Source organism: Salvelinus fontinalis, unplaced genomic scaffold, assembly GCF_029448725.1.
Source record: "Salvelinus fontinalis isolate EN_2023a unplaced genomic scaffold, ASM2944872v1 scaffold_0573, whole genome shotgun sequence".
NCBI classification, from domain to species: Eukaryota; Metazoa; Chordata; class Actinopteri; order Salmoniformes; family Salmonidae; genus Salvelinus; species Salvelinus fontinalis.
The window spans coordinates 35842-62655 of record NW_026600782.1 but is presented as its reverse complement, the minus strand read 5'-3'; the positions used below and the strand labels follow the sequence as shown (position 1 = coordinate 62655).

Sequence of the window (26814 nt, the reverse complement as noted above, 5' to 3'; positions counted from 1 at the left end):
GCAAGAAGGTAGAGAAAACAATGCATCATGCGGAGCAGCCACAACTGTCAGTAAAAGTGTCCATGATTGAGTCTTTGAATGAAGAGTGAAGAGATGGAGATAAAACTGTCCAGTTTGAGTGTTTTTTTGCAACTTGTTCCCGTCGCTAGCTGCAGCGAACTGAAAAGAGGAGCGACCCAGGGATGTGTGTGCTTTGGGGACCTTTAACAGAATGTGAACAAATCACAACTGGATTGATGCAAATAGTCATGATATCATTCTGCCAGGTAGGCATAGACTACTTTGTAGTTAACATTTAATTGACAAGGTTTGTAGGAAAGCTTTTCCATCAACCAGAAGATGGTTGTCATTAGCATAACAGCTAAACATAATGGTAGACAAATGCACTAAGACAGGGGCATTTCCGGGCTGTTTCCTCTTCAGAAACTTAAGGGAAAATACAAATCACTTAGGCAAATTTAACGACGACTTGCAGACAGTGAATATAGAATAACTCTGAGAAAAAATGAATACAGATTATACCACCACCCAAAAGGGGACTTCAGAGACTGTAAGGGCAAAGGGGCATGTGCTCTACAAAGGTAGAGCCCTATCTGTCCTTAAACAAAGCGGGCACTGCTTCATGTGGCAACAGCAACACTCACCTAAATAGCCCATATGCCACTGGGTGAGAGAAGTTAGCATCGTATCGTTAGCATCATCTCGAAAGGAATATTTCACATCAAATATAAGCTACTTAAAGTTCATGAGAGAACACACATTCTGCTCGAACACTTTTTTTACATTTACATTTTAGTCATTTAGCAGACACTCTTATCCAGAGCGACTTACAGTAGAGTGCATACATTTTATTACATTTTTACATACTGAGACAAGGATATCCCTACCGGCCAAACCCTCCCTAACCCGGACGACGCTATGCCAATTGTGTGTTGCCCCACGGACCTCCCGGTTGCGGCCGGCTGCTCCAGAGCCTGGGCGCGAACCCAACCCAGCCCAGCCTGGGCGCGAACCCAGAGACTCTGGTGGCACAGCTAGCACTGCGATGCAGTGCCCTAGACCACTGCACCACCCGGAAACCCTATACTGGTAGCCCGTAGACTTCAGTCTGTAGACAAGCTGTAATAATTGTGCTTTAGGTCATTAAGCCACATTAAATCAAACTGTATAAAGCTGTATGTTTTCTATTTCAACACCTGCCTCTACACTGTGCCTCAGTACATTGACTCGATACATGGACCCCCTGTATATTGGCTCTGTATTGTTTTCAACACCTGCCTCTACACTGTGCCTCAGTACATTGACTCGATACATGGACCCCCTGTATATTAACTCTGTATTGTTTTCAAAACCTGCCTCTACACTGCCTCAGTACATTGACTCGATACATGGACCCCCTGTATATTAACTCTGTATTGTTTTCAACACCTGCCTCTACACTGTGCCTCAGTACATTGACTCGATACATGGACCCCCTGTATATTGGCTCTGTATTGTTTTCAACACCTGCCTCTACACTGTGCCTCAGTACATTGACTCGATACATGGACCCCCTGTATATTAACTCTGTATTGTTTTCAACACCTGCCTCTACACTGTGCCTCAGTACATTGATACATGGACCCCCTGTATATTAACTCTGTATTGTTTTCAACACCTGCCTCTACACTGTGCCTCAGTACATTGACTCGATACATGGACCCCCTGTATATTAACTCTGTATTGTTTTTTTTATTGTTACTTTTTTTTCCTTTAGTTTATTCAGGAAATATTTTCTTGACTCATTTTTCTTAAAACTGTGTTTTTGGTTAAGGGCTTGTCAGGGAGCATTTCACAATAAGGTCTACACTTGTTGTATTCAGCATTTCACGGTAAGGTCTACACTTGTTCTATTCAGTATTTCACAGTAAGGTCTACACTTGTTGTATTCAGCATTTCACGGTAAGGTCTACACTTGTTGTATTCAGAATTTCACGGTAAGGTCTACACTTGTTGTATTCAGCATTTCACAGTAAGGTCTACACTTGTTGTATTCAGCATTTCACAGTAAGGTCTACACTTGTTGTATTCAGCATTTCACGGTAAGGTCTACACTTGTTGTATTCAGCATTTCACGGTAAGGTCTACACTTGTTGTATTCAGCATTTCACGGTAAGGTCTACAGGGGGTGTTCCACTGTATAGTTGTTGCAGCCTAAATGGCAGCCAAATATACATTTATAGTTGAAAAGGCTTTCCTTCGTCAGAAGGCAGAGTAGCTCTGAAACAGAGCAACAAAGGGACTGATTTGTTTCTGATCTCACCATCTGTTAAATACACTGTGCTATAGTAATTATTGTCCTATAGTGAGTGTGTGGCTCTAGAACTCTGAAAATAGGTTATTCTCAAGGAGAGCGGTCACGTGTGTTGAGAAGCAGAGGATCACTGGTTTGAGCCTGGTATGGGGACAGGGACAGTGGAGGAATTTCAACTGTTAGCATCAGTTACACATTTTATGAATAAACTTAGTCATTTCCAAATGAACCATGTTCTTTATGAACATGAACTTTGTCCATTACAGAGACGGAGGTCAAGACAAAAAAAGGAGCTTGTTTTAAAATATATATTGGCCTGTTTAACAAGTTGTGTAGATCAGATATTAATGAAGCAATACAGACCACATTGAAGTGTCTGGAGTTTAGTTTGTGTGTTCTAGAGTCTTGTAAAGATAGGGGGGGGGGGGGGGGGGGGGTGACTGGGACAGACAATGTAATGTTTTTAGGAAAAGGTTTTGTAAAACATTCACCTTACATCAGATCATCTTGAAACTTTCTCTAAAAAGCTAACTTTCATCAAGGTTTTATATGGTCTATTGGTTTCTCTCTTTTCATTGACAGAATCCCTTTTCAGTGTTATGATATTCATAACATCCATATCCACCAGTCTATCTTCCTGTCAACTAACATAACTCTGCTGGTTGTCCTGGTAACAGATACCAGTCTATCTTCCTGTCAACTAACAGAACTCTGCTGGTTGTCCAGGTAACAGATACCAGTGGGCAGATCTATTGTATTTGTTCAAACTAAACTACAGCACATAACCATAAAGAGGGGACACAGACACATATCATTATGAATGATTATGTCATCACTGTCATGAAGTGGTTTACAGAAACCCAGCCCTGACCCCGATAGAGCGAGCTGTATTTTAGACCAGACCAAGCTGTACCATCTGGTGTTCTGATCTGGAGAGACTCTTCTCTTCCTTGTCAGCATCAGGATGTTGTTGAGGCTCCCCAGAGGATCCACAATAGTCATGTCTCCTGTGTGAATGAGAACATCAAACAGATAGTGAACTTACGACCGTCTATTATAATCATAGGGTCTTACAAGAGGCATTAATCTCTCTAAACAGCCTAAAATGCAAATGTTAAAGGGTCGTTCCACTAAATGGGTGTCTTTTGCATACCTTTGATATTTTAAGTATAAATTATGCTCCAACATTGCATTTTAAAAGGCTGTTATACTAGATGAGATGCACTTTAATGTAGACCACATGGATAATTTAAATAATATAATTTAAAAGTCCCCAAAATATATGTACCAATGGCAGATTAAAACTAACAAAGGCAGATGGCCCCTTTAACAATTCCTACAGTACTGAACAACATATTCAAGTGTAGAACTTCAGTAGAATGCCCCTTAAAACCCCCACATTAGTTCAACAACGGCATAGTGTGTGACTCTGTTTTTAAGACAGTACTCACTGGTGTTAATCTGATATTCTGTCTCCTCCTCTTTCACTCCCAAGACGTCTTCCTTCTTCACCTCTACTGAGATGGCATCGTCTTCCTTCTTCACCTCTACTGAGATGGCATCGTCTTCCTTCTTCACCTCTACTGAGATAGCATCGTCTTCCTCTCTGAAAGGTTCTTCCTCTGTTTCCTCTATAACATCCTCTTCTTCTTTCACGACAATGTTCAACCTCAGAGCTTCTTTCTGCATACAGCAGACCTCTTCTTTAACAGGGGATGAGTAGTTTAGTGAGCTCATGGTCTGGGATGTTAGAATTAGCGACTAGCCTAGTGCTAGGCTCAGTATCAATGTTTTAACAACTTTGAAAATTGAACAAGCAAATTAGGTTAAAGTTAACCAGTTGATACGTCAACTGAACTGCGTTAACAACACTGAGATTAGCTAATGTACATTAACATGGTCTAAAGCGTCAATCTTTCAGTTTAATGTTGGCTAGCAAGCTACCGAGGCGGTTGAAAGAGTAGCCGCGTTGTTGTTCCTGAAGAAGCGTCCGGTCCAGTCCATCATAAGTCACGCAAGAATCAACACCTGAAAGACGCATATCGCCATCTGCTGGCTGGAGTGGGTAACGCAGTTTGGAAACAATAGTTACTACACTTTTGTATTGGGAAAAACGTCAGAATAATTTAACAATAAGCTGATATATAGTAAATGATGAATACATACTTCTATGAATAGGTAGTGTTTTAATAAACATTTGCTCTGTTAATTTTTCACATTCGTTTTTATCTAGATGTGACGGTACTATTCCCTTAAAGCTACGCTCTTTAAGATACCAATAATCCTGTAAACCAGGGGTGGGCAACTCCAGTCCTCGGGGGCCTGATTGGTGTCACACTTTTTCTCCCTCCCTAGCAAACACAGCTGATTAATCAAACTGCATTCTAAACTGAAGATTATGATTAGGTGGTTATTGGAGTCTGGTGTGTTAGCTGGGGCTGGAAGCTATGATCCCTTATTGTCACTAGTTAAATCCCCTTCAATCAGTGTAGATGAAGGGGAGGAGACAGGTTAATTAAGGCATTTTAGGCCTTGAGACAAATGAGACATGGCTGGTGTATGTGTGCCATTCAGAGGGTGAATGGGGGAAACAAAATATTTAAATGTCTTTGAACGGGGGATGGTAGTAGGTCCCAGGCGCCGGTTTGTGTCAAGAACTGCAACGCTGCTGAGGTTTTCCAGCTCAACAGTTTCCCATGTGTACCAAGAATCATCCACCACCCAAACAGTGGTGTTTAAGATGAGGCAGAATGATTTGTTTTTTCATGAGCATGGCCTTAATTCTATTACAGCATATTGGATGACTGTCATTCATATTCCATTCACCCTGTTCAATGTAACAGCAATAGGTTTAGGCTACTACATGATATAACATTTTCCCTATACCCATCATGAGATTGCTACGACCTAGTATATGACTGAAAGTTTAGAATGTAGGTGCACACAGGTCGAGATAGGTTTTTTAGGTGAGAGACAGTCTTGAAGACATCACCAACTAATTATCATGGTCCAAACACACCGAGACAGTCGTGAAGACATCACCAACTAATTATCATGGTCCAAACACACCGAGACAGTCGTAAAGACATCACCAACTAATTATCATGGTCCAAACACACCGAGACAGTCGTGAAGACATCACCAACTAATTATCATGGTCCAAACACACCGAGACAGTCGTGAAGACATCACCAACTAATTATCATGGTCCAAACACACCGAGACAGTCGTGAAGACATCACCAACTAATTATCATGGTCCAAACACACCGAGACAGTCGTAAAGACATCACCAACTAATTATCATGGTCCAAACACACCAAGACAGTCGTGAAGACATCACCAACTAATTATCATGGTCCAAACACACCAAGACAGTCGTAAAGACATCACCAACTAATTATCATGGTCCAAACACACCAAGACAGTCGTGAAGACATCACCAACTAATTATCATGGTCCAAACACACCAAGACAGTCGTAAAGACATCACCAACTAATTATCATGGTCCAAACACACCAAGACAGTCTTGAAGACATCACCAACTAATTATCATGGTCCAAACACACCGAGACAGTCTTGAAGAGGGCACGACAACAACTTTTCCACCTCAGGAGACTGAAAAGATTTGGCATGGGTCTCCAGATCCTCAAAAAGACTTACAGCTGCACTATCGAGAGCATCCTGACCGGTTGCATCACCGCCTGGTATGGCAACTGCTCGGCATCTGACCGTAATGCACTACAGAGGGTAGTGAACATCGCTGGGGCCAAGCTTCCTGCCATCCAGGACAATTATAAAGAAAGCCCAAAAAATTGTCAGATGCTCCAGTCACCCAAGTCATAGACTGTTTTCTCTGCTCCCGCACGTCAAGCGGTACCGGAGCACCAAGTCTAGAAACAAAAGGCTCCTTAACAGCTTCTACCCCCAAGCCATAAGGCTGCTGAACAATTAATCAAATGGCCACCTGGACTATTTACATTGACCCTCCATTTGTTTTGTACACTGCTGCTACTTGCTGTTTATTATCTATGAAATGTCACTTCACCCCTACCTACATGTATAAATTACCTCGACTAACCTGTACCCCTGCACATTGACTCGGTACCAGTACCCCCTGTATATAGCCTTGTTATTGTTATTTTATTGCGTTACTTTTTATAATTTTTTACTTTTGGTCATTTGCTGATTTTCTTAACTCTTCCTGAACTGTACTGTTAGTTAAGGGCTTGTAAGTAAGCAATTCCCTGTAAGGTCTACACTTGTTGTATTCGGCGCATTTTACAAATAAAGTTTGATTTTATTTGACAAATTCAGGTATGTTTATCCCGTTTTTTTCTGTTTAAGAAACATTTGTCTCTAGAGAGTTGAAAACAGCAGGTCTGGGACAGGTAGCACCTCCGGTGAACAGGTCAGGGTTCCATAGCCGCAGGCAGAACAGTTGAAACTGGAGCAGCAGCATGGCCAGCTGAACAATCGGGGGAGAAGGGCCTTGGCCAGGAAGGTAACCAAGAACCCAATGGTCACTCTGACAGAGCTCCTCTGTGGAGATGGGAGAACCTTCCAGAAGGACAACCATCTCTGCATCACTCCACCAAGCAGGACGTTATGGTAGAGTTGCCAGACGGAAGCCACTCCTCAGTAAAAGGCACATGAAAGTCAGCTTGGAGTTTGCCAAAAGGCACCTAAACGACTATCAGACCATGAGTAACAAAATTCTCTGGTCTGATGAACGCCAAGGGTCACGTCTGGAGGAAACCTGGCACCATTCCTACGGTGAAGAATGGGGTTGGCAGCATCATGCTGTGGGGATGTTTTTCAGCGGCATGGACTGGGAGACTCGTCAGGTTCGAGGGAAAGATGAACGGAGCAAAATACAGAGAGATCATTTTTGAAAACTTGCTCCAGAGCACACAGGACCTCAGACTGGGGCAAAGGTTATCCTTCCAATAGGACAACGACCCTACGCACAAAGCCAAGACAACGCAGGAGTGGCTTTGGGAGATGTCTCTGAATGTCCTTGAGGGGCCCAGCCAGAGCCAGGATTTGAACCCGATTTAACATCTCTGGAGAGACCTGAAAATAGCTTTGTAGTGACACTCCCCATCCAACCTGACAGAGTTTGAGAGGATCTGCAGAGAAGAATGGGAGAAACATGAGGCTCCTGCTGCTGCTGTCCTCAAGGGCAAATTGACAGATTTGTCACCTAGTTGTCTTTGGGATTCCAACCAGAGATCTTTCGGTTACTGGCCCAACACTAGTAACCGCTAGGCTACCTGCAGCAGGAGCCCCATGTTGACAGGAGAGCCCACCTTTATTTTTCCCTCATTATGAACATTCATATTGGTCAACAGTCAACATATTGTGTGTATTGAACATTAATATTGGACTGTAGCAGCTAGCTAACTGGCTACTGATCAACCTATTATGTGTATTGAACATTCATACTGGACTGTAGCAGCACAGCTAACTGGCTACCGATCAACCTATTGTGTGTATTGAACATTAATATTGGACTGTAGCAGCTAGCTAACTGGCTACTGATCAACCTATTGTGTGTATTGAACATTCATATTGGACTGTAGCAGCTAGCTAACTGGCTACCGATCAACCTATTGTGTGTATTGAACATTCATATTGGACTGTAGCAGCTAGCTAACTGGCTACTGATCAACCTATTGTGTGTATTGAACATTCATATTGGACAGCCTTACCTGTATAGTAGCACCAACACCCATCAGCCCAATCTCTTCTTGACGTCAAAGCTGCAGTGTATTGTTGGTATAGTTTTTGATGAATAATAATTCAAATTGTGAAAATAGAAGTGTACTATATATATATATATATATATATATATATTTAATCAACTTTAAGATACTGTTTGCCTCTATGCAGATGTAGAAGCTGAATAGGAATATACAGTATCAATAAATAGTTGATTGTTCTTTTTTCACATCATACTAAGAATACTGAGCCACAACCTGTAAATGTGACCATACTATTCCTTTAAAGCCCCTCTGTCAGATATAAATCATCAGAGTGGGAAACCAACTGACATGGAAACAATGGAGCAAATGGATCACTATCAGAGTGTATTATGACATCAGATAGAACTACTCAGACATTCTAAATATCACTTGATTATCAGAGGGGTGTATTATGACATCATATAGAACTACTCAGACATTCCAAATCAGGCTTTATCCATATCATGAAGGTGGATATTGATCCAACCATTTCAAAAGTAATGACCGGGAGGAAGGAAACAGGATATGCCTGTACACTTTTATTAATGCAGATAGACAATTTGTTAGTTTGTTTGACATTTGACACAGCCAGCAGAATACCACCCTGCATACTACTGCTGGCTTGCTTCTGAAGCTAAGCAGGGTTGGTCCTGGTCAGTCCCTGGATGGGAGACCAGATGCTGCTGGAAGTGGTATTGGAGGGCCAGTAGGAGGCACTCTTTCCTCTGGTCTAATAAAATATCCCAATGCCCCAGGGCAGTGATTGGGGACACTGCCCTGTGTGTAGGGTGCCGTCTTTCGGATGGGACATTAAACGGGTGTCCTGACTCTCTGAGGTCATTAAAGATCCCATGGCACTTATCGTAAGAGTAGGGGTGTTAACCCTGGTGTCCTGGCTAAATTCCCAATCTGGCCCACAAACCATCGTGGTCACCTAATAATCCCCAGTTTACAATTGGCTCATTCATCCCCCTCCTCTCCCCTGTAACTATTCCCCAGGTCGTTGCTGCAAATGAGAATGTGTTCTCAGTCAACTTACCTGGTAAAATAAAAAAATAAATGGTGGGGTCTTTTTGTGTCAGTAAAAATGTATGAGCAAGAAATGGCGGTGGAAACTCATTTATCCACAAATATTTATATAATAACCATCACATCTTAGTTAACTTGGAGTCAAGTGATGATATGTTGTGTGGTCCTCCCTCTACGACTTGGGAAACCATGCAGTTTATTAGGCTACAGATGAAATAAGTTATGAACTTCACAGGGTGGTGAAACTTCATGTGATGAGCTTGATGCTCCTTTCCAATACATTTTGAGGGTCTTATTCTGGTGACATGATGATTGATGCTTGGCTGCCATTTGACAAATAAAATAATATCTCTCTCATCCATAATAATCTCATCATGTAGGTAGCCTACCATCACTGTATATGTGAGCTGTTGACTACAGTGCACGGGACAAGAGCACGTTTTCTATTTTACACAAGTTTTAAAACCATCAGGGGAGTTGAAAATGTGATGGAAACCAATTTAACTTGTATTTTTCATTCGGTACATGGGAATTTAACAGCAAACGTTATTCTTCTTGTGCACTACGTCATAACGCAAAGCCTTTTATCCGCAATAAGTCTGTTTGAGGCAAACATTTCTGATGGGAAAATGTGTATATTGTTTTATGCAGATTTGAAAATATTCACATGGAAATCTGGCGCAAATTGCATGGACTTAGCTACTAAGGTGGATATTGATACAACACCTGCCACGTATTCAAACCAGCCCACTGGGCACAGACGTCAGCTCAACATCTAGTTTCTATTTACATTTCTTTGATTCGTCAACTAAAGTGAATTCAACATGAAATCAACACAAAATGTCACCTGCCATTGGATTTAGGTTGCCAGTTCGTGAAAAATTAAAAATAACTGATGTTCATGGCTTTTTACAAATCCAATCAGTTTTCCACATTAATCAAACATCATCACATGGTTTTGTTTTGTTGAAATGACATGGAAACAAAGTTTATTCAACCAGTGGGAGGCTTGTAAATGACCCCAGGAAAATAAAACAAAGAACTCTTCATTGAGACAATGATAAACAGCAATCTGTGGGAGAGTTGTGGTGGATATTATAAAATAAGGATCAGCTGGAGTCCAAGTCAAACCAAGATTCTTTATTTCTGAGCTCAGAGAGAATAACAGAATTACACAGCGCAGTGTAGACAGTCTGAATTCCTGAAGCATTGGGTGATGAGCACATATCTTTATAGTTTCCTGTTCCTGGGAGGGACTTTATTCATACAAGGACGCAGGTGCAGCTGGTTTGCAACGCAGGATGATACTCCCAGGAACAGGAGATTATAATAGGTCAGTTTCACAAGGTTAGTCTGTGGTGGTTAATTACTGTATTACCAAATGAGGAGAGACAAACTTCACACACCAATCAGAGTTATACTTAAACTACATCTTTAATAATAAGATCTTTGCAATGACTTTCAACAATTCACTATTTCTAATGAACCGTTGAGAGTGGCAACACAATGGCTACTGAGATCTTTTATAGCAAAGATCCACCCCCTAGTCGACATAAACCACATATATTAGGAACAGTTTACAAAGTGAGACTTTATAATGAGAAAGGAGTATCCCGAAGCCAGATAGCATTCGCTATAATTTATCATTCAGTTTGGTCCCTAAGACGAGGTTCTAATCTCGTTCCTGGTACTTCATAGCACAAAAACACCAACTCATCCAATGGCATAACTCAATTGTCAACTCTAAATACTCCCATCTCAAGTAAAACCCCTTCTTGACCCCACTCCTGGACACGCTCACAGAGGGGAGTGAGCCTCTAGGTCATACACTATCCCAGGATAAGTGCAACATCAGAGAGGACATACAATGGTTCCAGACACTGCCATACACCTCCCCCCAATGCCAAAGGAGGGAGTGACTTGCGCACAGACATTGTGGAAACCAGTAATTGGTTCCCCATTAATCACACCATCCCTTCACATAGTTTAACAGATACATTCACATATGAAGACAATGTTCCCTCCTGTCCTCTTCCCTTCCTGATATTCTGCATAGCACCAGGGACATGTGAAAGACAAGCCTGACCTCTCCCCTCTCTGGGCCCCAGGTGACTGAGCCCCAGCTGAGGGAAGAAGTGCAACTGCCAACACCAGAGTCCGAAGGGATACATTCTAATAACAAGTATATCACATCAGCATATTATGCAGATAAGACATCTTAATTATCTATGTTACCCAACTAATTCTGATTCATCCGCCACAAGTCACATACTCAGATATGTGGACACATACAATTAACATTTTGCATTACAGAGTCTGTGAACATTTTCATTTCATTAAATCATCAGTGGGCCAACATTGCAAATGTAAACAACGGAACAAATGCATCACATCCAAATATCACTTTATATCTGTAGTGCTTGAGGAAAGACACCCAGATAAACACAAACACAGAGTTTAAAAAAGGACCATTTAAACACATGGAATCTGACCTACTCTATATTCAAACTGACATACTCCATATTCAATTCATGTTTTCTAATAAAAACATACAAATATATGTTTTAGTATACTTTGTACAATTCAAGTTCATATGGTAAAAACAGGTAATCATTATCAGTCAACAATATAAGACAGCAAGTCCCCTGTGTGTATTCTCTCATGCCGTTTCAGCTCCCCCGGATGGTTGAAACTCCTTCCACATTGGGAGCAGTGGTAAGGCTTCTCCCCTGTGTGTATTCTCTCATGTTGGTTCAGGTGTCCTTTCCGGTTAAAATGCTTTCCACACTGGGAGCAGTGGTAAGGCTTCTCCCCTGTGTGTATTCTCTCATGCCTTTTCAGGCTCCCTAAATCGCCAAAACTCTTCCCACACTGGGAGCAGTGGTAAGGCTTCTCCCCTGTGTGTATTCTCTCATGCTTTTTCAGGTTCCCTAAATTGTTAAAACTCTTTCCACACTGGGAGCAGTGGTAAGGCTTCTCCCCTGTGTGTATTCTCTCATGCTTTTTCAGGCTCCCTAAATCGCCAAAACTCTTCCCGCACTGGGAGCAGTGGTAAGGCTTCTCCCCTGTGTGTATTCTCTCATGTCTTTTCAGGCTCCCTAAATCGCTAAAACTCTTCCCACAATGGGAGCAGTGGTAAGGCTTCTCCCCTGTGTGTATTCTCTCATGTCTTTTCAGGCTCCCTAAATCGCTAAAACTCTTCCCACAATGGGAGCAGTGGTAAGGCTTCTCCCCTGTGTGTATTCTCTCATGCCATTTCAGCTCCCCCGGCTGGTTGAAACTCATTCCACATTGGGAGCAATGGTAAGGCTTCTCCCCTGTGTGTATTCTCTCATGTTGTTTCAGGTTCCCTAAATGGTTAAACCACTTTACACAGTGGGAACACTGGTGTCTTCTTGTTGGTTTGGACGTCCCTGGCTCTGGTTCCTCTGAGTCTGGTCTTTCTCCTGCCAAAGACAGTGTGTTTAAAAAAAAAGAGACCTGAATGAAACCTCCACATGATAAATAGGCCTTGCTACGAGGGTAAATCCTAATCAGATCGCTCAATAACCTAAGGCCAGTTTTAACAATCTTGGTGTGATTTTAAAACAAATGTTATAGAGTTTCCTGGTAATTACTGATAATGTTAACATTACTTTTTTATTCATTCTGCTTTACAAGTCAGAACACAAAAAACTAAACCGTTCTTGGACACTCAAGACACAGACGTCGCTTAACTTCTTATGGCTGCAGGGGGCGTATTGACTAACTTGGAAAAATGTGCCCATTTCAAACGGCCTCGTACTCAATTCTTGCTCGTACAATATGCATATTATTATTACTATTGGATAGGAAACACTCTCTAGTTTCTAAAACCGTTTGAATTATTTCTCTGAGTGAAACAGAACTCCTTCTGCAGCCCACTTCCTGACAGGAAGTGAGTTTCTGAAATCGGAGGTCTCTGTTCAAGAGCTTGCCTATAAATGGGCATGACACGTATTGATATACATACACGTCATAACCCTTCCCCTATATGTCAAGCGGAAGTGAGAGAAGAAATGAGTGGATTATCTTGCTCTGAAGTGGAATAAATCCTCTTGGAATGACTGGTCCGCCGTTTCCTGTATTTTCGAAAACGCGAAGTTGAACCTGGAATCGCCTTCTGGAAAACCGTCGTTATAGGCGAATACTATCTGCGGCTTTGATTTTATTTGATACATGTCACAATATCATCGTAAAGTATGTTTTTTCAATATAGGTTTATCAGATTATTGAAATTTATTCAGGACGTTAGGCGTGTTGCGTTGTTTGACTTTGTTCACGAAGGAGAGCTTAGCACCACTTGGCCAGTGCGCTTGCTAATTCAAGAGGGAAAGAAGTCGTTCTTATTCCAAACAACGACGGTTCTGGACAAAGGACTCCTTGTACAACATTCTGATGGAAGACCACCAAAAGTAGGACCCACTTTGGGATGCTATTTCATATATCTGTCGAACTGTGCTATCGGTACCGTTTGCCTTGAAGCAATGCTGTTCTGTGTTAGCTATTGTAGTAAGCAAATATAACGCTATATTGTGTTTTCGCTGTAAAACACTTCAGAAAAAACGGAAATATTGGCTGTATTCACAAGATGTTTATCTTTCATTTGATGTACACCATGTATTTTTCATAAATGTTTTATGATGAGTATTTATGTATTTCACGTTGCTCTCTGTAATTATTCTGGCTGCTTTGCTGCTATTTTTGATGGTGGCTGCAATGTAAAACTATGATTTATACATCAAATATGCACATTTTCGAACAAAACATAAATGTATTGTATAACATGTTATAAGACTGTCATCTGATGAAGTTGTTCAAGGTTAGTGATTAATTTTATCTCTATATTGTCGGTTTTGTGAAAGCTACCTATGCGGTGGAAACATGGTGAAAATATGCGGTTGTGTGTTTGGCTATTGTGGTTAGCTAATAGAAATGCATATTGTGTTTTCGCTGTAAAACATTTTAAAAATCGGAAATGATGGCTGGATTCACAAGAAGTTTATCTTTCATTTGCTGTATTGAACTTGTGATTTCATGAAAATTATCTTATATGATATCCCTGTCCCGTTAGGCTAGGCTATGCTAGTCAGCTTTTTTGATGAGGATCCCGGATCCGGGAGGGTGATGAAGTAGAGGTTTTAAGGTTACAGTTATGAAAAGTTAGAACTCTAAAGAGGCCTTTCTACTGACTCTGAAAAACACCAAAAGAAAGATGCCCAGGGTCCCTGCTCATCTGCGTGAACGTGCCTTAGGCATGCTGCAAGGAGGCATGAGGACTGCAGATGTGGCCAGGGCAATAAATTGCAATGTCCGTACTGTGAGACGCCTAAGACAGAGCTACAGGGAGACAGGACGGACAGCGTATCGTCCTCGCAGTGGCAGACCACGTGTAACAACACCCGCACAGGATCGGTACATCCCGAACATCACACCTACAGGTACAGGATGGCAACAACAACTGCCCAAGTTACATCAGGAACGCACAATCCCTACATTGGTGCTCAGACTAGAGGTCGACCGATTATGATTTTTCAACGCCGATACCGATTATTGGAGGACCAAAAAAAGCCGATACCGATTAATAGGCCGATTATTTTAATTTTATTTGTAATAATGAAAATTACAACAATACTGAATGAACACTTATTTTAACTTAATATAATACATCAATAAAATCTATAAATAATGAAACGTGTTCAATTTGGTTTAAATTATGCAAAAACAAAGTGTTGGAGAAGAAAGTAAATGTGCAATATGTGCTATGTAAGAAAGCTAACATTTCAGTTCCTTGCTCAGAACATGAGAACATATGAAAGATATTTCCCTTTATACCATTTGTATTTCATTAACCTTTGACTATTGGATGTTCTTATAGGCACTTTAGTATTGCAAGTGTAACAGTATAGCTTCCGTCCCTCTCCTCGCTCCTCCCTGGGCTCGAACCAGCAACACAATGACAACAGCCACCATCGAAGCAGCGCTACCCATGCAGAGCAAGGGGAACAACTACTAGAAGGCTCAGAGCGAGTGACGTTTAAAACGCTATTAGCGCGCGCTAACTAGCTAGCCATTTCTCTTTGGTTACACCAGCCTCATCTCGGGAGTTGATAGGCTTGAAGTCATAAACAGCGCAATGCTTGATGCACAACAAAGAGCAGCTGGCAAAACGCACAAAAGTGTTTTTGAATGAATGTTTACGCGCCTGCTTCTGCCTACCACCGTTCAGTCAGAAACGTAGATACTTGTATGCTTGTATGCTCAGTCAGATTATATGCAACGCAGGACACGCTAGATAATACCTAGTAATATCATCAACCATGTGTAGTTAACTAGTGGTTATGATTGATTGTTTTTTATAAGATAAGTTTAATGCTAGCTAGCAACTTACCTTGGCTTACTGCATTTGCGTAACAGGCAGTCTCCTTGTGGAGTGGAACGAGAGAGAGGCAGGTCGTTATTGCGTTGGACTAGTTAACTGTAATGTTGCAAGATTGGAAACCCCGGGCTGACAAGGTGAAAATCTGTCGTTCTGCCCCTGAACAAGGCAGTTAACTCACCGTTCCTAGGCCGTCATTGAAAATAAGAATGTGTTCTTAACTGACTTGCCTAGTTAATTAAAGGTAGCAAAAAAAAGAAAAGGCAAATCGGCGCCCAAAAATACCGATTTACGATTATGAAAACTTGAAATCGGCCCTAATTAATTGACCATTCCGATTAATCGGTCGACCTCTAGCTCAGACTGTCCGCAATTGAATGAGAGAGGCTGGACTAAGGGCTTGTAGGCCTGTTGAAAGGCAGGTCCTCGCCAGACATCACCGGCAACAACGTCGCCTCTGGGCACAAACCCACCGTCATTGGACCAGACAGGACTGGCAAAAAGTTATTTTCACTAACAAGTCGCGGTTCTGTCTCTAGGGGTGATGGTCGGATTCACGTTTATCGTCGGATTCGCGTTTATCGTTGAAGGAATGAGCGTTACACCGAGGCCTGCACTTTGGAGCGGGATCGATTTGTAGGTGGAGGGGCCGTCATGGTCTGGGGCGGTGTGTCACAGCATCATCAGACTGAGCTTGTTGTCATTGCAGTCAATCTCAACGGTGTGCGTTACAGAGAAGACATCCTCCTCCCTCATGTGGTACCCTTCCTGCAGGCTCATCCTGACATGACCCTCCAGCATGACAATGCCACCAGCCATACTGCTCCTTCTGTGCATGATTTCCTGCAAGACAGGAATGTTAGTGTTCTGCCATGGCCAGCGAAGAGCCCGGATCTCAATCCCATTGCGCACGTCTGGGACCTGTTGGATCGGAGGGTGAGAGCTAGGGCCATTCCCCCCAGAAATGTCCGCGAACTTGCAGGTGCCTTAGTGGAAGAGTGGGGTAACATCTCACAGCAAGTACTGTCAAATCTGGTGCAGTCCATGAGGAGGAGATGCACTGCAGTACTTAACCTGTTTGGGATAAGGGGGGAGCATTTTCACGTTCGGATGAAAAGCGTGCCCAGAGAAAACTTCCTGCTACTCAGGCCCAGAAGCTAATATATGCATATTATTAGTAATATTGGATAGAAAACACTCTGAAGTTTCTAAAACTGTTTGAATTATGTCTGTGAGTATAACAAAACTCAAATGGCAGGCGAAAACCTGAGAAAAATCCAACCAGGAAGTGGGAAATCTGAGGTTTGTAGTTTTCAACTCATTGCCTATCGAATGTACAGTGTCTATGGGGTCATATTGCACTTCCTAAGGCTTCCACTAGATGTCAACAGTCTTAGAACATTGTTTGATGCTTCTACTGTGAAGGAGGGGGGAATGAGAGCTGTTTCAACCAGAGATCTGCCAGAGTGGCATGAGCTGATCACGCGCCTACAAGTGAGAGCGACCAGCATTCCATTGCATTTCTAAAGACAAAGGAATTCTCTGGTTGGAACATTATTGAAGATTTATGTTAAAAACATCCTAAAGATTGATTCTATACATCGTTTGACATTTTTCTACGAACTTTAATATACATTTTTGAACTTTTCATCAGCACTTTTGCCTGGACTTGCCCGCGCCTCATGAGTTTGGATTTGTTTACCAAACGCGCTAACAAAAGGAGGTATTTGGACATAAATGATGGACTTTATAAAAACAAAACAAACATTTATTGTTGAACAAGGATTCCTGGGAGTGCATTCTGATGAAGATCATCAAAGTGAATATTTAAAACGCTATTTCTGACTCAACAACATGGCGGGTATCTGCATGGCTTGTGTCTAAGCGCCGTACTCGGATTATTGCATGGTTTGCTTTTTCCGTAAAGCTTTTTTGAAATCTGACACAGCGGTTGCATTTACATTTACATTACATTTAAGTCATTTAGCAGACGCTCTTATCCAGAGCGACTTACAAATTGGTGCATTCACCTTATGATATCCAGTGGAACAACCACTTCACATTAGTGCATCTAATTATTTTAAGGGGGGGGTTAGAAGGTTAGAAGGATTACTTTATCCTATCCTTGGTATTCCTTAAAGTGGTGGGGTTTCAGGTGTCTCCGGAAGGTGGTGATTGACTCCGCTGACCTGGCGTCGTGAGGGAGTTTGTTCCACCATTGGGGTGCCAGAGCAGCGAACAGTTTTGACTGGGCTGAGCGGGAACTGTACTGCATTAAGGAGAGGTATATCTATAATTCCATGTGTAAAACTTGTATTATCATCTATTTATGATGAGTATTTCTGTTGAAACAATGTGGCTATACAAAGTCACTTGATGTTTTTGCAACTAGTGAATCTAGTCGCCTCAATGTAAACTCAGATTTTTTATATAAATATGAATTTAATCAAACAAAACATGCATGTATTGTGTAACATGAAGTCCTATGAGTGTCATCTGATGAAAATATTTTATCCTTATTCAGGATTTTGTGAAGCTATCTTTAGCTGGAAAAAATGGCTGTGATTATTGTGGTTTTGTGGTGACCTAACATAATCGTTTGTAGTGCTTTCGCTGAAAAGCCTATTTGAAATCGGACACTTTGGTGGGATTAACAACAAGATTACCTTTAAAATGATATAAGACACATGAATGTCTGAGGAATTTTAATTATGAGATTTCAGTTTTTTTAATTTGGCGCCCTGCACTTTCACTGGCTGTTGTCATATCATCCCGTTACCGGGATTATAAGCTGAAAGTCTCAATTTGTTTACTGTAAAATAGCATTGTATCTGGCCAAACTATTTTTTCCAAAAAATTTAAGGGTTGGTAATACGCTGATTGGTCGGCTATTTAAGCCAGTAAAGGGAGCTTTACTATTCTTGGTTAGTGGAATGACTTTAGCTTCCCTCCAGGCCTGAGGGCACACACTTTCTAGTAGGCTTACATTAAAGACAAGACAAATAGGAGTGGCAATACCGGCCGCTATTATCCTCAATTTTCCATCCACGTTGTCAGACACAGGTGACAAGTCATTGTTGATTTTTTTGCCCAAAATTTAATTGAAGATGCTCCATTTTTTTTACTATCATTCTTCATGTCATTTATCTGTTTCATAGTGTAGTTTCTTCTTCTTTTTATTTAGTCACATGATTTCTCAATTTGCAATACGTTTGCCAATCAGTTATACAGCCAGACCTATTTGCCAACTCTTTAGCCTCTTCATCATACCATTTTTTAATTCCTCATCAATCCACGTGGATTTAACAGTGTTTACAGTAATATTCTTAATGGGTGCATGCTTATTAGTAACTGGGATAAGCAATTTCAAATGTGTCAAGGGCAGCGTCTGGTTGCTCATCATTACACACCATGGACCAAAAAATATTATTTACATCAACAACATAGGAATCACCACAAAACTTATTGTATGAACTCTCGCTCTGGATAAGAGCGTCTGCTAAATGACTTAAATGTAATGTAAATGTACACAATATTAGGCCCAGCCTTTGGAACTTTGGTTTTCCTAGACATGGCTACTATATTGTGATCACTACATCTGATGGATCTGGAAACTACTTTTAAACACATTTCTGCAGCATTAGTAAAGATATGATCAAAATATGTTGATGATTTAATTTCTGTACTGTTTGTAACTACCCAGGTAGGTTGACTGATAACCTGAACAAGGTTGACGGCACTGGTTACAGTTTGAAGCTTTCTCTTGAGTGGGCAGCCTGATCATAGCTTTCCTCCAGTATTAGTTAATTAATTAACAGTGTCTGGAGTTTAGTTTGCCTGTTCAAAAGTCTTGTAAAGATAGGGGGGTTGACTGGGACAGGCAATGTAACATCCATGTTTTAAGGAAACGTTTTTGTAAAACAAGCATCTTACATTGGATCATCTTTTAACTTTCTCTCTAAAGCTAACTTTCATCAAGGTATTATATGGTCTATTGGTTTCTCCCTTTTCATTGGCAGAATCCTTTTTCAGTGTTATGATATTCATAACATCCATATCCACCAGTCTATCTTCCTGTCAACTAACAGAACTCTGCTGGTTGTCCTGGTAACAGATACCAGTCTATCTTCCTGTCAACTAACATAACTCTGCTGGTTGTCCTGGTAACAGATACCAGTGGGCAGATCTATTGTATTTATTCAAACTAAACTACAGCACTTACTTTGATGTGTCAAATCTGATCCTTTCTTCTCTTCTCCTCCTCTCACAGTTCCACTCAGCCCCGTTGTTTTCCTGCAGTCCACCAGCTGCACATACAACCTCTTCATACCCAGCAGTACTGCGCTACCGGGAGAGGCACGACACGGGGACTCCGGGAGGGAGGAAGGGCTAGCGTTGTCCTGGTAACCATAAAGAGGGGACACAGACACATATCATTATGGATACTGATGTCACTGTTGTCATAAAGTGCTTTACAGAAACCCAGCCCAGACCCAGATAGAGCAAGCTGTATACTAGACCAGACCAAGCTGTACCATCTGGTGTTCTGATCTGGAGAGACTCTTCTCTGCCTCGTCAGCATCAGGATGTTGTTGAGGCTCCCCAGAGGATCCACAATAGTCATGTCTCTCTCCTGTGTGAATGAGAACATCAAACAGATTGTAAACTTATGACCATCTATTACAATCACAGAGTCTTACAAGAGGCATGAACATGTATAAAAAGGGCCTAAAATGGCCACTTTCATCATCATTTTGTCGAATATTGTTTGTGTTGTAAATGTAAAAGGGTCGTTCCACTAAATGGGTGCCTTTCACGTCCCTTTGACATTTTAAGTAGGAAATTATGCATCAATATTGCATTTTAAAAACCTGTTATTTTAGATGAAGTGAACTTTAATACAGACAACAAGGATAATTAAATACATCTCATTTAAAAGTCCCAAAAATATATGTATCAATGGCAGATTACACCTTAAACAATTCCTACAGTATTGAACAACATAGTCAAGTGTAGAACTTCAGTAGAATGTCCCTTTAAAACCACACATTAGTTCAACAACTGCATAGCTTGTGCCCCTGTTTTTAAGTCAGTACTCACTGGTGTTAATCGGATCTTCAGCCTCCTCCTTTTTCACTCCCAAAACGTCTTCCTCCTCTTTTATTGAGATAGCCTCCTCTTCCTCTTTTACTCTAAAAGGTTCTTCCTCTTCTTTCAATGTTACGGCATCTTCCTCCTTTTTGATTCTGAAAGCTTCTACCTCCTCCTCTTCCACTTTGACAACCTCTCTCCCATCTTCCTCTTTCACTGTAATATCATCCTCTTCTTTCAATGTGATAGCATCCTCTTCCTCTTCTTTCATTCTGAAAGCTTCTTCCTCTCCTTTCATCAGAGCTTCTTTCTCCGTCTAGTTTAGTGAGCTCATGCCAGGTCGCAGTTGTAAATGAGAACTAGTTCTCAACTAGTCTACTTGGTTAAATAAAGGTGAAATAAATAAAAATAAAAAATGCTCAGGGACATTAGCCTAGCGCAATACCAATGTAACAGATTTGCTAATGTAATAAGCAAATTGCGTTTAAATGAACAAGTAGATACGTAAACAGAATGATGTTCTAAACACTAAGATTAATAATACATAAAATACACAATAATGGTCTAAAGATCTTAAATGTTTCGGTTTTATGTTCGCTAGCAAACCACCGCGGTTGGTGAATCAGAAGCCTTTTGTCGCTGTTGAAGAATCCTCCCGTCCCGTCCACTAGATTATACGTCACACAAGAACCATCAACTGAAAGACTCACATCGCCGTCTGCTGCCTGGAGTGGGTAACGCAGACTGGGAAGAAATCCCCATTACATTGTTTATTCTGGCAAACAATGTCATAAGAAGTCATTTAAAAACAACCAGATGTTATGTTTTCTCCTCCTTCTTACAGCCAATACTTTCCTCCAGGGCTGACCTGCCCATTAGGTAGGATTAGGTGACAGATTGAAGAGGGTGGCATATTCCTAGCTAAATTGACCAAGGCTCATCTGGTGGTATAATTTGTATTCCTTTTTGCCATAGTTATTCTGAACCTACTGCTTGCAAGTTGTCATTATCTACACCCAAAAAATGAAAATATCTTCTCAGATATCTCAAATATTTTTCTCAGACTTCAAAAGTGGTCTCCTGATGTGGTTTAGGTGTTGTTGTGGACTTAGAACATCCAATGTTGTTGTTTTTCTATTAACAGTGTGATTTTGGAAGCGAAAAACAGAAAAACAGCGACAATCAGAAACCTTGAAAAACTAAACGTAGAATATAAATGAAATATTAGGTCCTTGAATGGTCAAAAACCTCTTCAAATAGAAGTACGTTTATAGCACAAAATATCTTACAGGTGGGCCATCTCTCAGTATTTAGCAAGACTTTCATATGGCCAGGAAGGTCATTGAGAATAACAATAGACAATAGTTATTGTTGCTAGTTTAGGGATGAAGATAGTGAAGGTTCATGAATGTTACAGATGTGGTGTTCACAGTGTGGATGTTGACAGAGGGGGATTAGAACCCTAAAGTAATAGTGGTACAACAGTTCATAAAGGTCATTTAATATTCTGGTTTAGGGAGAAATAACTTTTTGGAAACCACTATTCACACTATGTACAGACATAAAAAACCCTCACATCAAGGAGGTGTAACAGTGATGAATGGCTATTCAATATACAACAGTAGTCTTCTGTAACAAACAATACCTGGTAAATATGTTTACATACATCCATGACTGAATGGTTTCATGAACTCCTTTAAAGGTTTTGTAAGTAAGTTGTAACCGGTCCTCAATCAGCAGTCTGAATTAACCTAAAGGCACCAAAACAAACGTTTAGAGAAGTTTGGAGATTATTCCACAAGTAAGGTGCTAAGAGCAGATTTACCTAACTCTGTACAGACCAAAGGAATTCCCAGAGCTAGCCATCCCTGAGACTGTGTATGATAACACCAACTCTTACCTCTAATGGTTATTGTAGATGTTAGCTACAGAGGGAGTTACTGTCAAAGAGATTTATAAATGCAAAGAGAGCAATGAATGGACCTACGTGACCACAAAGAGGGTCAAGCCTACTTCCTGATGGAGAATGCAGGGAGGTGTACTGAACCTGTACCCAGAATAAAACAAAGTGCACTATGGTCAAATGCATCTAATGGCTTTAATGAAGTGGCAGCTGCATTCATATAGATGATGTCACCACAGTCTAGGACCAGTAAGAACATCGATTGAATGATCTGCTTTGTACTATTAAGCAAGAGGCCTGACCTATTTCTATAGAAGACCCTTTTCATACTCAGCATCTTAATTAACTAACTCATCAATATGTTTTTAAAAGACAGCTTAATGTCTATACAGAAACCCAGCCTAAAACACCACCTCAGCATCTTAATGAACTAACTCATCAATATGTTTTTTTAAAGACAGCTTAACATCTAGACAGAAACCCAGCCTAAAACACCAACTCAGCATCTTAACTAACTCATCAATATGGTTTTTAAAAGACAGCTTAAAGTCAGATACACCATACAAGTTACACACACTTCAATCATTAGAATTATTTTTGTACAATCTAGAAAACTACATATACTTCGTTTTTTTGTATTGTTGTACCGGGTCTTGTTGTAACGGGTCTCGTCCCGTGTATTGTCATTACGGGTCTCGTCCCATGTATTGTTGTAACGGGTCTCGTCCCGTGTATTGTCATTACGGGTCTCGTCCCGTGTATTGTTAATATGGGTCTCGTCCCGTGTATTGTCGTAACGGGTCTCGTCCCGTGTTTTGTCACTACGGGTCTCGTCCCGTGTATTGTCACTACGGGTCTCGTCCCGTGTTTTGTCATTACGGGTCTCGTCCCGTGTTTTGTCATTACGGGTCTCGTCCCGTGTATTGTTACTATGGGTCTCGTCCTGTGTATTGTCATTACGGGTCTCGTCCCGTGTATTGTTGTAACGGGTCTCGTCCCGTGTATTGTCATTACAGGTCTCGTCCCGTGTATTGTCATTACGGGTCTCGTCCCGTGTATTGTTGTAACTGGTCTCGTCCCGTGTATTGTCATTACGGGTCTCGTCCCGTGTATTGTTGTAACAGGTCTCGTCCCGTGTATTGTCATTACGGGTCTCGTCCCGTGTATTGTCATTACGGGTCTCGTCCCGTGTATTGTTGTAACGGGTCTCGTTCCGTGTATTGTTGTAACGGGTCTCGTTCCGTGTATTGTCATTACGGGTCTCAACCCGTGTATTGTTACTATGGGTCTCGTCCCGGGTATTTATTAGAGGTTTACACCTCGCTCATTGTTTGGGTTACAGCCTCGTGTAAAATATACGTGTTTGCTTTGGGCTTCGTCCCCGTCATCTTTTTGACGTATGCATCTGTGGGTAGAAAAAAACAAACTATTTTGTATTCCTGCGCCTGTCTCCGATCTTTATACAACGTGACACACTTCAATCATAAGAATCATTTTTGTGCACTCTAGAAAACAATATATACTTAGTTTTACACAGATTCAATAACAATTTAAGGTCAATAAAGGTTTTCTGTAAAATAATGACAGCATACTGTAGTTTAGATAGAGCCTGATCAGCAGGGTGGGCAATATAGTACACAACTGTATCGTCTGCATACAGATGCAGGAAGCAGTTTATTTTGACAAAACAATATTGTTAATGTATACAATATAGTTGTTTATTATACATTCTAACATATAAAACAATGCCTAGGAAGTAAAGATTTTATATGCAACATTTGAACAACAATTTGACCACCCTTGGGTTACGATGTATATGACATGACAAGATACTTTAGTCATCTTTTTTTATTGACATGTTTATAATCCAAAAGTATGTTTTTAGAGGGGAGGGAAATACGGTTTATGTTAAACTGTAGAGAACAAGAACCTTTGGTGAGTCAAGGACTCCCTGATATTTTATATACTACACATGTTCAAAAAGCTGGTTCTGACAATAAACTTTTCAGTTTCAAACGTCAAGACAGGACCGTACTGTAGTACTAGACCACATATGTCAGAGTCAAGGCCCGCGGGCCACATCCGGCCCGCGAGAAGGTTTTTTACGGCCCCTGGGATGATCTTGATTTATTATTAGAACCGGCCCGCAGACCGCAGCAAGCCGGCAGCCCGCAGATCTTTTACACGCACCAATACTACATTTCCCACAATGCAACGGTGACGCACCGAGCAGTAGGCTGCTTCATTTCAATATTTATTGGCACAGCAGTCGTCAGCATCACAGTAAAATTAACTTTCAGATACCCATCAAAAATGGCAAAACGGAAGGTGGACACTGAGAACCGGGGGTTTCAAACAAGGTGGGAGTCGGAGTATATGTTCACGGAGGTAGCTGGAAAACCTGTGTGTCTTCTGTGTGGAGAAAGTGTGGCGGTACTGAAAGAGTATAATCTGAGACGACATTATGAAACGAAACACGCGGACAAAAACAAGAATATGGACATGGAACAAAGGCTACAAAAGGCAGAGGAATTAAAACGAGGCCTCAAATCTCGACAGGCTCTGTTCAAAAAAGCCAAATCACAAGGCCAGGCTGCTGTCAAGGCCAGTTTTATTTTGGCAGAAGAGATCGCTAAATCAGCCCGGCCATTTACGGAGGGGGATTTCATCAAAAACTGCATGATTAAAGTTTGTGACGAAGTTTGCCCAGAAAAAAGGCAACTCTTTTTAAATGTGAGTCTGAGCAGAAACACCATTGCCGAGAGAGTAGACCAGTTGTCCATCAATCTAAAAGAGCAGCTTGTGAAAAAGGGAAAAGATTTCATTGCATATTCCTTGGCTGTGGATGAGAGCACCGACATTTCTGACATTGCCCAGTTGTCAATTTTCATCCGCGGAGTGGACTCCAGCCTAAGCGTGACAGAGGAGTTTTTGGCTTTACGTCCTATGCATGGCACAACTACGGGGCATGATTTGTATGAAGAGGTGTCAAGATGTGTAAATGAGATGGAGCTGCCTTGGGAAAAACTTGTGGGTTTGACAACCGACGGAGCACCTGCGATGTGTGGACACAGGAGCGGACTGGTGGCGAAGATACGGGAAAAGATGCAAGAGGAAAACGCGACAGGTGAGCTGACAGCTTATCATTGTATCATACACCAGGAAGCGTTGTGCGGTAAAGCCTTGAAAATGGAGCATGTAATGAGCATCATCACGCGCACAGTTAACTTTCTCAGAGCCAAAGGTTTGAATCACCGCCAGTTCAAGGCATTTCTGACGGAGTTAGAAACGGAGCATGGTGATTTGCCTTATCACACAGAGATGCGATGGCTAAGCCAGGGAAAGGTGCTTCAAAGATGTTTCGAGCTTCGTGAGGAGATTTGTCTGTTCTTGGACAGCAAAGGGAAAGACACAACACAACTCCGAGACGAAATGTTTCTGTGTGAAATGGCTTTTCTGTGTGACATTACGAGTCATCTGAATGCAATGAACTTGCAGCTGCAGGGTCGGGATCATGTCATCTCTGATATGTACAGTACAGTGAAGGCATTTAAAACCAAACTGACTCTGTGGGAGACGCAGATGCGGAAAGAAAATTTGAGCCACTTTCCCAGCTGCCAGACCATGAAAGAGAAGCTCTCTACCAGTGCGTTCCCGAGCGCACAGTTGGCTGATAAAATAGGTATGCTTGCCGCTGACTTTCGACGCCGATTTGCTGACTTTGAAGCACAAAAAAGCAGGTTGGAACTGCTCGGTAACCCATTTGCTGTTGACGTGGAAAGCTCACCACCAAACCTCCAAATGGAGTTGATTGACCTCCAATGCAATGATGCACTGAGGGCAAAATATGCGGCAGTGGGTGCTGCGGAGTTCGCCCCCGTTTCCTCCCCGACACAATGCCCCAGCTGCGCATCCAGGCTGCTCAAACGTTGTCTATGTTTGGCAGCACATACCTGTGTGAACAACTGTTTTCTTTGATGAACCTGAACAAAACATCACACAGAAGTCGACTTACTGCTGAACACCTCCACTCAATTCTGAGGATTTCCTCAGCTCAGAGCCTTACCCCGAACATTGATGAACTTGTGGAAAAGATGGGACACCACCAAGTATCACCCTCAACCTCAAACAAGTGAACATTACTGTGCAATCACATATTTAGAGTTTTTACTCAGTTCAAGTTTAAAAGTTCAAGTTTAATATTTGTTTTCACTGCATGTTACTTCTCCTTAAACAAAGTGTTGTTTTTGATTAATAGATTTTTGCACTTTATTTTATTGTATTTCAATCCAATTATATTTTAAAAATATTTCAGTTGAGTGGATGATAGAAAATTGCTATTATTGTTTTTTTC

At 41.4% G+C, this 26814-nt stretch overlaps 1 protein-coding gene across 1 annotated transcript; it reads right to left on the bottom strand.

Annotated features, from left to right (window-relative positions):
- Positions 1 to 10194: 10194 nt before the first annotated feature.
- Positions 10195 to 21199, bottom strand: LOC129846522 (zinc finger protein 501-like). Its single transcript, XM_055914453.1, has 4 exons — positions 20567 to 21199; positions 20002 to 20099; positions 19689 to 19866; positions 10195 to 12515 (listed from the first exon to the last, which is right to left on the bottom strand). The coding sequence occupies exons 1-4, from the start codon at positions 20853 to 20855 to the stop codon at positions 11686 to 11688; spliced, it is 1395 nt and encodes a 464-aa protein (XP_055770428.1). The 5' UTR covers positions 20856 to 21199; the 3' UTR covers positions 10195 to 11685.
- Positions 21200 to 26814: the final 5615 nt, after the last annotated feature.